The sequence below is a fragment of the Symphodus melops genome, assembly GCF_947650265.1.
Source record: "Symphodus melops genome assembly, chromosome: 8".
Taxonomy (NCBI): Eukaryota; Metazoa; Chordata; class Actinopteri; order Labriformes; family Labridae; genus Symphodus; species Symphodus melops.
This window is the reverse complement of record NC_136698.1, coordinates 3,639,547-3,651,758: the sequence shown is the minus strand read 5'-3', so window position 1 is coordinate 3,651,758 and position 12,212 is coordinate 3,639,547. Positions and strand designations below refer to the sequence as shown.

Below are 12,212 nucleotides of genomic sequence, written 5' to 3'. Positions count from 1 at the left end.
AAAGAAAGAATGAGGGGACACAAAGGAGGGGAATGAGTAGAAAAAGCTGTGTGCCGTGATGTTTAGGTCACATTATCAGCATCTGTTAAGGTTTTACATTTTGAAAATGTTTCAGCTTTGACCTGGTGCTAAGGGTCTCTTTGCAGAATTTTGTAAAATAGTGATTAATTTAATGCAGACTATCGGCAAAAATAATTGGAAGCGGTGGCTGTTGAAGTCTGAATCAGGCGTTAGAGGGTTTGGACCTTAAGCTGAAAAGCTGGATGTCAATCATGCGTGTGTGTGGTCTGTCAGTGAGCTGTTTGTAATCCTGCAGAAGTGTTGCCAGAGGTGCCAAACCCTCTGTGTAATCGCTGTCTGACTGCTTGTTTTTCTGTCAGCTCAGGTGTGGAGGGAAAAAACTGCAGAAGAAGAACCAAGGACAACGGCTCCTCTTTTTTTCCAAACAACAAAATCAAGTTGGAGGTCATCGTTCAAACACAGGGATGAACACATTACACCCGGTGTTGAAGAAGACAGGTGGAGGAGCAGCGGAGGAGTGACACCCCCGGCCAGAAACAGCTCGTATACACCAGCCACAAAAAACATTCTCACACCTCTGCAGCAGCGCCTCAAGCATGAGCCTCTGGGTGGCAGACAGACGCACATGCAACCTGTCTCACACCGACTCTTCAGACCAACATGGTCACTGACAGAACAACAGGGCTGGAGCTAACCTATGCACATCAGCCAATCAATGAGTTGTGTAGAAAAACGCATTATTTTCAAAGTTGTACAGTGATGGAATTGATTTCCTGATCACACTGAAGCTCGGGTAAGAGAAGCTGTTTTTAGCAGACATGTTGGTCTCCACTCCGTGTGTGGCTGTGAAGCACTGCTTTGTCTTTTGCAATGAGGCAGATTTCCCTCAATGACTGCATACATTTAAATATGTGCAACCGGCGACAGTGCACGGAGACACCGATTGTGCTGCAGCAGAATTTAGGAAGCTTTCAACATGTTTTCTGAATTAGCCTAGTTTCACATAAAAAAAAACACAAAAAAAACGGAGGCTTGAGAGGCTTCAGTGTTTACATGAGTCGTCGATCTAAGATTGCACGTCACAATGCGACATGCAACCTCAGAGCTGACTGACTGACACACACTTGTACTTCAACCAAGGGGAAACATGACAGCAACTGGCACATGCTTTCCAAGGAGGATGATACAAAAAGGGGTCAGCCTGTGAAGCATCAGATACAATAAAGGATCTTTCATTTTTTACAAGAGAGAAAAGAGTCACTTTCTTCTGCAGACATAGAGCTTAGCTGCACTGCTTCTTTGCATCCCCAAACTCCATCTGAGAGCTTTATCTGTAATAACTAAGCTTAAAGGAAGGTGACCTTCTGGGTAATGTATGCATGGGATGCAGGCGTGTATGTATGTGACAGAAGAGAGTCTCTCCTGGGTCTATAAGAAGCTCAAATGAATTCCACAGAAATGTGCTGAAGTGAAAAGGCCTGTACATTGTGTCTGCACTACGGAGTAAATCAAACAACCTCAACCTTTCAAAGCATTCCTCACTGGTGATGTCGCGAGTCAGGACAAGATGAAAGCTCTCTAAAAACCACCTTAAAAAGCCACCTGTCAATCAACTACAGCACAGGAAGCAACCGAAAGAATCGGTCCCCACGCTGCTTGATTGGAAGTGTGAATGTTTCTGATCTCATCTTTATTGTAGACAAGCAGCCAACTGTTTGTGTGCATATAGAATCTATTGGAGAGCAGAGAGTGAGTCTCAACTTGTATTCCCTCAGGACCCATTACCAACTCCTTCGTAAAAAATCACGGCCTAAATTTCTGATATTTTTTTTAACCAATTACACAGATTGGACCAGAGACGGTCGATACAATTTGAGAGCAGAAAGAAACACTTCATTGAACTTCATTGAATGTTTGACACCATTTTTTCAATACAGAAGACCCATTTGCGACGCAGTGAAAGCAGCTACGCGACTCTCCAGTTGAGAGCCATTGTTTTAGAGGCTTGATCATCGTCCACTTATTAATCAATCAATCTTTATTTGTATAGCACCAATACGCAGGTGAAAGACCTTCGCCATTGCTATATCACAAAGACCCGGCTTAATCCCTCATGAGCACCTTCGCAAAGCAGCAAAAGTTACACTGGGAAGAAAGAACGTCCTAAGAAGAGGCCGAACTCTTTGGTAGGATCCCAGGCTCGTGACGAAACAGCTTTCACAGACCTACTGTGACGGGCTTGGAGATGGGAGAAGATGCAGGAAGAGGGACAGGAAAATGACTAATGGGTTGACTCAAGCTCTGTACGCAGGTTCAGAAGGAAGTCTCCTTTAAGAAAAGTAAACTTTCAGCTATATCCAGATGACTGCAGGTACACAAGTTTAGACAGCTGATGGATATCAGTCATGTTCCGTTTCCCTGCTTCCCAAGGCTTTCCTCCCTGACAAAACGCTGCATCTCTCCGGACACAGCCGCCCATGTTGATGCTGCAGGGCGACCAAGTAGCAAGAGTCTAAAAGAAATCCCCTTTTTCAAAACCTCCTGAATCATCACCGTCTGGCCGCCTTGCTCAGAGCACAAACCTCGACTGCATACCCAATTTATCTCCAAGTCTTTCAGGAGAGGGGGCGTGGAACATCTCAGCGATGCAATATAGGAGCTATCTCCACAAAAACTGCTATAAATGCTGTCATAAAAGGTTAATCGTCTTTGAGTTTGCAGTCAAAGCCTAATAAGTTTCAAAGATGTGAGAAAGAAAGAAAAAATGTCCTGCGACATTTACAGCAGTTAAATCTCTCTTCCTGGAAGATCTAGCTCTTGGAAATGTTCGCCTAAGTGAATTAATTTTCTCTGAATCAAAATGTTAAGATGCCATTTCAAAGCCACAGCGGACGTTAATTATTAGAAGTGTGTGTGTGTGTGTGTGTGTGTGTGTGTGTGTGTGTGTGTGTGTGTGTGTGTGTGGGTGTGTGTGGGTGTGTGTGTGTGTGGGTGTGTGTGGGTGTGTGTGGGTGGGGGGGGGGGCGTTGACAAAGTTTCCTCCCCTCTTTCTGGGAAAAGAAAAGAAAAGAAACTCGTGAATCAGCTGATGTGTGCTCGGCCCTTGATGAAGGGCAGGACAATGTGAGGGCTTTACTAGATTGTTCTGAGGAAGAGGGTGGCGTTGGGGGGGGGGGGGGGGGGGGGTGTCTCGTTGAACAAGCTACAAAGTGGAGGAGGGAGAATAAAGGTGATGAAAAGGGGAGAAAAGGTGGCATAAGGAAGGAGAGAACAGAGGGGGAAGTAAAGAGAGCTGCAGAGACGGGGCCAACAGGAAGAAACACTGGCGTTCAGTGTGGGAACCAAGCAGGAGGCTTATACATGTGTTCACATGGTTGTTCAAGTGGTTACAGACAGGATACCAAAAACACTTGAACATGCCAGTGACGACTGATACGAAACATTTTCATTAAGGCATGCATGTCTTTAAATTCATCTTGGAAGAGCTTATTCAAAGGCAGAGTTTACAGGGTGACTTACTCTCCATCAGGCTGCCAGCTTGTCAGCAGTCCACCATCTATTTACTACCTGCTGAACAATAAAGCGAGTTAAGCATTAGCCACGTCTAAAGAACACGCCCCTTCTGTGGGATTTACAGCCAGCCTTCTTATCTTACAGCAAGGCAGCCTGGGAGAAAGTATCCACAGTGGAGATAAACGTGCTGAAGAACACATGAACATCATCTACACAAAAACGGGCATCATGCTCAACTGATCCATCAATCCGAGAGCCTCAAGTGCAGAGAGGAGGAGCAGGAGGAGCAGCAGGAGTGAAGGAGGGAGGGAGGGTAACGAAGCATGCATGGGTCATTATTAGCTCCCCTTTTTTGAACTTTCAACTGCGTGACCTCCTGTGAGGAAAAAGAACTTTAAACAATACATCTGAGCTCAGGCGAACAATGAAAGGCACTTCATTAAAAAAAAAAAAGTGTAGCCTGGATCTTTATCTACTTCGAAACAGCAGAGAGGAGGATGAAAAAAAGAAAATGTAATGCAGAGGTAGAGATGCTGAGATTTCCTCCCTGCTTTTTTGTAAGTTTCTTTCAAGGTAAAATATCTGAATAAGGCAGGACAGGATGACTCACAAGTCAAAGTAGAGGGCAAGTAAATGCATCACCGCTTTTATGGAACGAGAAATTTAAAAAAATGTGATTTTGAAGAAGGGGGGGGGGGACCTTTCCTCCACTTTCTCACTCTGTCTGTTTTGACATCAACAGCTCTTTGCTGTTTCTGTAACACAGAGAGTGAGAGTGAAGATGTGTGTGAACACTGAACAGCATGCCACTCAGGGCTTGTCGGAGCCTTGACCAGTCGTGAAGAGAAATGACTGAGTGGGTGGTAGATATATTCAAAGCATCATGATGTGTTCACTAGTAAGATCAAGAAAATACAAAATGAAACTTAAATAAAGACAACTTGTCTGGAGGAAAACTGTGGGTCTTCAACAAGCAAAGGAAAATAGATGTGAGGTCATCCATCTGTGACTGCAGGGGGCTCAGGAGGCCCACCGGCAGCAGCGGCCATGTTGGAGATCCTGTCTCAGCTTTAAGTCAACCTATACAACAGGCTGAGAGCTGCAGCTGAGGCAGATTTTAACCAAAATATTGTGTTGTTAAATGTCTAGTTTTAAACATGAAAATGCTGGAATCACAGAATCAGGATTACTGTTCTTTCTAAAAAAAATAAAATAAAGGATTAAACCGATAAATTAATTATCTGAACTATTTGTTTTATAGATGAAAAATCACAATTTCATCATGGCAAAAAAAACTTCTCTTCAAAAGTGATTTGAATCTTTCTAGAGTTTCACAAAGTTGGAAACAACTGGAGGAAAATCGAATGAAAAAAACAAAATGAGATCATCTTATTCTGAGCACAAAGAGTCAATGCTGAAGGGCGCAATTCAGGGGATGAAAAGTTTTCCTGTTGTGAGTGAAGGGCACCTTCAGTCAAAGTACCATCCACTGAGAGAGGGAGCGGTGCAGAAGGCCGGTACACAACGACACAAAGAGCACTTGAAAAGTTGTGCGAGCGTCACTCTCCTTTTTCCTGCAGCCACTCGATCTCCAGGTGTATAATGTGATTAGATGAGCCCAGAGGTGAGTGTGTATATGAGGCAGATGACAGGTGCAGACAGCAGCAGCCTGAGAGCCACGTGAGTGTGTTTCCCTCTGACCTGACCTGACATGACAGTGTTTCTTCCTCAGAGAGAGAGATTCAGCATCGTCTGTTCCTCTGATGTGTTCAACACACAGATCTGTTGCTCTGCTGTCGCTGCGGTGAGCGAGGACGGGGGGGGGGACACAGGCATGTACGGAGAGTGGCAGCCAAGTTAGCTAAGCTGTTAATAAACTGGGACTGGCTGAGTTCCCATAGCGTTTGGCCTCATGAATTGTGGCTTCGGATACATTTCCCAGTCAAATCTGGAGCTCCAAAGAGTTTTTCTACCGTTTCAAATAAACGGAGCCACTTTGCAGAGAGTTTAAGAGGAAAATTGTTTTTTAACGTCTGCATGTCATTCATTTATGTCACGTCGGATGAAATCATGAAAAACGGTTTCATTATCTAAAACAAAAAACACCGGGAGTTCTGACTCACGTCCTTACTGTGGATCGAAGGCTGCAGAGAAGAGCAGTGTGTGGGAGAAATGCATTCATCATAAAGTAGAGGAAGAAACGGTGCATTCGACCGATGATAAGAGCGCGCAGGCCTTCCTTTTTTCCATGCCAGCCATCTCTGCACGCGTTAATCAGGGTGGATTAATTGGACCCGGGGTTGAGCTTCTGAGTCTTGTTAACGTCAATCAAAGCGAGGCAGGTTAACTCCAGTTGCACTAATTAGAAGGAGGTTGCAATTGATTTGACAGTATAGTTCAAATCAGTACAAAACACATGTGAATGTTTCCTTGAAGAATTCTATTAAAAAAAATTTTTTTTAAAAAGTGGGAGGTGATTTTTTTTCTTCTTTTTTTTTAGAAAATAGCCAGAACGGTTCCACTGGTTACAATGTCATCCAAATGATCAACACAGTTCAACCTCTCTCTTTATTGAACTCGGTTTATATGGATTTAAGCCCACATCATGCAGACTTTGGCTGGTAAATTCTATTTAATGATTTAAAGGACCATTCTGTAAGATATTTACGGAATGAAATCATAAAATGGCCGTACTATATTAAAGAAACATTACTGATAACGTTACTTAAAGTTTAAAAGATGCCGTCCGCACAGTTCGACCAGTTAGCTGAAGAGAAGAACAAATTATTGAACGTCTTTACTCTCCTCTGTCTGGCACTTCTGCCGTGCCCTCTCATTCCCCTCAGACACGTCTAATCTCCTCGTGCCATGCTGCGTCTAAATCTTCCTATGGTCAGTTAACCCAGCACAGACAGATTAATGAGAAATTAATCCGTTTAATTCGCTCTAAAGGTCTCCTCTTCTTTAAACCAGATGAGCCCCTATCAGACTAAGGCCAGATGATGATTATTATAATACATGTAAACGAAGACGCCCTTTTTTATCAGAGAGCATGTTCATCTGAGAGTGAGAAAAAAAGCCTCTTTGTGAGGCTCACTCATGTCAGAGGGTTAACAAAGATGGAGGAAACTCAAAGTGAAACAGCTATCTTTTGTTTAAGAACTTGGGAAAGACTCATTTTGGTGTAGTTAAACACCACTTCTCTGACAGGTCCCATGTGAGCATGGCGGCATGCGTTCACAACAATAAAAGGTCATCAGTAATCGTCAGGGTGGGTTAAGTGTCTGACCATGAGCAAACAACAGACAGGTGTAAAGTTTGCCTAAAGTCTGTGGTGATTTCTGACACACTCACACGAGGCTAAATTGTCCCGTAGCGTGCTTAATCACCACTGTCCCCCCTCTACATTCCCCCACTGGATGAACTGAACACCTCTTTCAAGCGGGCCAAGAAAGAGTAGCATGCTTGGGCACTGATCGGAGCACTTCTGCTAGTCAAACGAACTGGACTTTAGAGGTGAAGCGTGTTTAGGTACGGCACAGATTGCCTTGTGCGAGTGCGCCCTCAAAGCAGCAGGAAGGAGCTCATTTTTAGCACCCACCCAACACACTTTCTAAAGAGCAACTAACCTTACTTGCATTAGTAAAGCCAGGAGATGTCAGCTGTGAATGTGTTGTAATGTTAAAAGATGAATTTAAGTCAATATGAGTTGAAGTCCGACACAGAAGTGAGAATACCCGATGTAAACAACACTTTTCAATCAATACATTTTTCATACAGCAGGGGAGTTTCACCAACTTTTCCAATCTGCATCCGTCTATTCTCTATCCTTCAAGAAAAACATGCACAGCACAGAGTTGTGTTTCTCTGTGTATCAGAATGTGTGTGTTTGAAAATAATATGACAACAGAAACAGCAGCGCCGCACATGTCACGCCACTGTCAGGGACTACTTCCTGCTTTGTCGTGTCATTACTCTGCTATCAGCTCCTGGCCTACAGGTGACTCATGCACACAGTGAACAATGACACCATACATCCACTGGGTGCCTGGCAACCTGCATAGTTCTGACTGACTGTGCAGAAAGAGAGGCAGATAGGAATCTAAGAGAGAGAGAGAGAGAGAGAGAGAGAGAGAGAGAGAGAGAGAGAAGGCGCTGTAGGGAGCATCGTTTTACAAAACTTTCTCTCAGAAACTCTGCAAGGAATCAAAAGTTACACAAAAGCAAGAAACTCGACAAGCGTGTGGTTGTTTCATTCTCCCTGCAGAACTTTTTAAAGTGGCGAGAAAGAGTGTGTTTGTTGTAGTCTCAGGCAGTGTCAGGGTAGATTTTTATTAAAAAGTTAATAAGTTTAGAAATTAAGCTGCCGAAACCATCATCCATGATCTCGCCAGAATCAGCAGTGTCGTTGTGTTCAATGTCTGCCTTCATCTGACGAAGCAGAGGCTGATTTTCATTACATCCTGTGGCTGCTGCACGGTGCATCAGGTGTATGGATGCAACCGCTACAATCTCCTGTTCACGTACTTCAACGGCTGCATTAGGTTTTCTGTTGTAAGTGTGTGGATCTGGATCAGTCCTCCTTAAATTATCTGGATACTTTCAGGAGTGCGTGTGTAATACAGTATTTGGGATCCTCCTTCTTCAATGTAACATGGTGACATACAAAATATTCAATCCGATATTCTATAATGCAAAAGGACTAACTCTCCACTTCAAATACACACACTAAAGTGTAAATGTCGAAACACAGTGAACATTTAGTTCCCATTGGGTTTGCATGCTATATTTCAGTGTGACCTCCCCTCCATGCTGGATACCTGCGGTTTCCCTCTATTGTGTTGTTAAACCGGTGTCAAACCATTTTCACACTGCAAGGAGCCAAACCAAAGTTTGTCTTCCTGCCAACAACAACAGCTGCCATGGCAGCACACTGGGAGGTCCACTTTATAGGACCGGGTCACTCCTCTGAAAAGAGCAAGAAGAACATTTTGCACCTTATGCTCGGCTGTGTGTGTGTGTGTGTGTGTGTGTGTGTGTGTGTGTGTGTGTGTGTGTGTGTGTGAATGCGTCACATGAAGATAAAGTCTAGCACATCCTGGCCTTGCTTCCAGTCGATTCATAGAAACTTGTGGTTCGTTAAAATGCCAGAAAAAGGGAATTGACGGTCTCAAACTTCATTAAATAATTAGGTAATAAAATACAAAACAATTTGGATGCCTTTGTTTTCTCTCTCTCTCTCTCTCTCTCTCTCTCTCTCTCTCTCTGTCTGTGAGTGTGTTTTTACAGGAATCATCCATAAATCCAAGCACACCTACCACTTCATCACTATAATCCTCAAATACCTCTACACCACTGGCACAAACTTGTATTAGGTTGTTAAGCCAACTGCTGCCAAGCTGGCAGGCACACTGATGAAGATTAAGTCGACTTTCTGGGGCTGAAAAAGCTGTAAATCTTAAGTTTACGCAGCAGAAGAGAGAGAGAGAGAGAGAGAGAGAGAGAGAGAGAAGGGGAGGAGGGGCTCACACTTCAGTGCACTGCTTCAAAGGAAACTTCAGAGCAGTGATGGAGCACATGGGAGACCCAACCTCCGGCCAGGCAAGACAAGTCCCAGGCAGGCACTACAAAGTCTGCACAATTTGATGTCAACGGGATCTTACATCTCACATTGACACTGTATAATGTATCTCAGTGATAACACAGTAGAGTTGGTGTGTCCAATCATCAGCTTCACACTAGTTAATGCCTTATTTTGATGATTTGTCGAGCCATGTCTCTGAAGATTCACCAAGTCCAACAATCATGCAGTTAAATATCATCATAGAGATATTCTCATCAGATCTCATCATTAAAAAGGGGAATGTTCTCAAAAAAAAAAATCAAGGTATTCTCTTCGATTCAGCGCTGGAAAGCAGCAACTTTATAAAAGTTCTTGTAAACTTTCTCCCCCACAGTCTCCACCATAGCCTATATGAAAAGAAATCTTTTAAAAAAGTTTATTCTTTCCGTGACTGAAGATGATGTTAATTCATATGCCGAATAAAGCAGACCACAGTTGTGCTAAAACACACCATGTCGCCTTCCACAACACATACATAGTGGGCGATAATGGAGAAAAGGCAAAGAAAGGCTTCATCAGAAAGCGAGTCCACTCACCCGTATTCTTCTCATCGCAGCCACAATCTCCACTCGGCTGCTCGGACGCGTCACGTCCAGGCTTCCGATATACTGTTGTCAAGGGGGGGGGGGGGGGGGGGGGGGTGACAGGTACGAGACATTAATTATACAATAGTTTGTTTTCACTTTATTGCATTAAACAAAAATGCTTAGGAGTCAATAACAAGCTGAGTGCGTAATCAAGTCTCCCAAAAGTCGACTTAATTAAGTCATTTACAGTCCATGTTATGAACACCTTTAATTCCCCTTTTATAAAAAAACACAGTGAATACGGCTGGTTGTTTTCGACAGCTTTCCCACAGAAGACAACACTTAGAAACACACCACACTTTCTGTATTTGGTGTGGACACTTTTTGAGTGGCTTGTAGTTTACCTTTGCCTCGAAGTTGATCCCATGCTGGAACGCTTCCTCGTTGTGCAACGGGATCCTCAAATCATGCCCATCATCAACGAGGTTATACTTGGTTTTCGCAGGCATTTTCAAAGTGTGTCCTACTCCACACTACAATGAGGTGATCAAGAAAAAAAAATATCAACCGAAAACAACCCGGGTCGGTTTGAAACAAAAAAAAAAAGGATAATCCAATTTCAAATCCGGTTAGTGCGTTCTCTCCATCGCTGCGAAGCGTCCCAGCTTTGCAACCCAGCTCCACGGTCCTCAACAGCGGCCAAGTGGCGACAAGTACTCCGCAAGCGCTCCGGTGAATTACCGCCCTCCTGATATTCCCTCTAACAGCTTTAGAAACACACACAGGATACAAGGAACAGCGTCATGCGCGCGGACAGATGTATTTTCCCGACTTTTTCTGTGGTGGGTGTGGAAGTTGTTCGGTCTGGTCCTGCCTCCTGCCCCGGAGTCTTCTCCTCCCCCCCCCCCTGCCATGGAGGGAGGGTGTGATTGGAGGAGTCTGGGGATCCCACCTGTTTCCATTGGAACACAAGCGCACCGTGGCTCCACGGAGGAGGGGCCCGAAGTCTGGTACCTGCCCCCTCTCCCCCCCCACCCCACCCCCTGCACGCGCTAATAAATAAACCACACACACAGAACCTGTGGGACACATGTAAACTAAGGTGTGGTGCAGCCTTGAGGCTTCTCTGCAAACACTGACTGTGTTAGGAATACAATAAAAACATTATGAATTTTTTTTTATTTTATTTGATAAGGGCGATGCAATTTAACATTGTCAACAAAAACATGCTAATTTTCCATTTCCCTTTGTAGTTGAGCCTTTTAGAATAGTGTTCTAATTAAAGGCAAATTTTGAAACTTTTTTAGAACTAAATAGACACTAAGGGAGACAAATGACCTGTTTGTGTAAATGCTAAAATGTCTAGATGATTGATGAAAAAACAAATGAGACAGATGGTTATTTACAACCTAAAAAGTAAAATATAATCCAGTCTAGTCTAATGAGAATCAAAAAGTAGGACTTTTCTCAGATGGGGCAGAAGTGATCTCTCGCTGTCCTGACAACAATAAAAAGGACAAGGCTACCAACTAGTGGTCACTTTGGCTAGCACCTGCAGAGCAACCATAAACAATGCTGATCAAGAAAAAGTGATGAAGTGATGCTTCTTGGCTTTAACATTGAAACAAAGGCATATTCCACTGAGTTTTTCAAAGCAAATCTAATCAACTTTTGATTTGAAGAAATATTACTCCTTGATGCGCAACATAAACTTCAAGTTACTGAAATCTCATAATATCCATCCTAAGCTCCAATTTAAAAGAACCGGACGCAGTTTTATAGTTTATTTCTAAATTCTTGTTACATGCACTTTAATTGGCCTTCGGTCAAGATCAGTTTGGCTATAATTAGCAAAATATTGAGTACTCTGTTTAATGACAGATATCACTCAGTTGATGAAGTTTGAAATAAACCAAAGGAGAAGACGGTGCTAAAAAGCTCTAAACATCCCATTGGTTGAAACACATTTTCTTTAATAAAAATCAAGACGATTTTGAGAGGATGGTTTTTAAACACTTGCAGGTCCAGTAACATTAAAATGGGACTTTTAAGAATGTTGCTGCTGAACAATGCCACAGAAAAGGGATTATATTTTAATATGTTCATTCAATTTTTGACACAATTCCCAACATACTGAACGCAAAAGAAAAAGGATTAATGCCTGACGTTAATGGAGTCCTCCCACTTTAAATCTTGTGCAGTGACAATTTGCAGGTGCTGTTTGTAATCTGAGAGAGATCCTTAACACCAAGCATCCTCCACACCTTCTGTTCAAGCATCTGGAATAAAAGCATCTCCAGTAAACCTCGATGATATGTGGTCAGTGGATGCAGTCGAGCGTGTGTTCATGTTTCATGCAGGTTTTCTCATGTTGTATAATGCACAAACCATCTGTGTCACCCTGGGAGGAAAGATGCAGCGCCTACCCTAAAGGTGGTCTCAGGCAGGGGAGGGGGAGGGGAAGTGGGGCAGCAGTAATTCACACTCACACATCCTCTTTGGAAATATACAAAGCACTGCTGCTAATG

At 43.4% G+C, this 12,212-nt stretch overlaps 1 protein-coding gene across 2 annotated transcripts in view; it reads right to left on the bottom strand.

Annotated features, from left to right (window-relative positions):
- Nucleotides 1-10,561, bottom strand: part of LOC306828782 (carboxyl-terminal PDZ ligand of neuronal nitric oxide synthase protein-like) — a 155,103-nt gene extending 144,542 nt beyond the window's left edge. For both annotated transcript variants that reach the window (XM_079351435.1, XM_079351436.1), the window contains exons 1-2: nucleotides 10,089-10,561; nucleotides 9,694-9,765 (exon numbers count right to left, since the gene is read on the bottom strand). In XM_079351435.1, the coding sequence (XP_079207561.1) occupies nucleotides 9,694-9,765; nucleotides 10,089-10,193 (177 nt within the window). In that variant the 5' untranslated portion in view covers nucleotides 10,194-10,561. The remainder of the gene's footprint in view (nucleotides 1-9,693; nucleotides 9,766-10,088) is intronic.
- Between the last annotated feature and the right edge of the window lie 1,651 nt (nucleotides 10,562-12,212).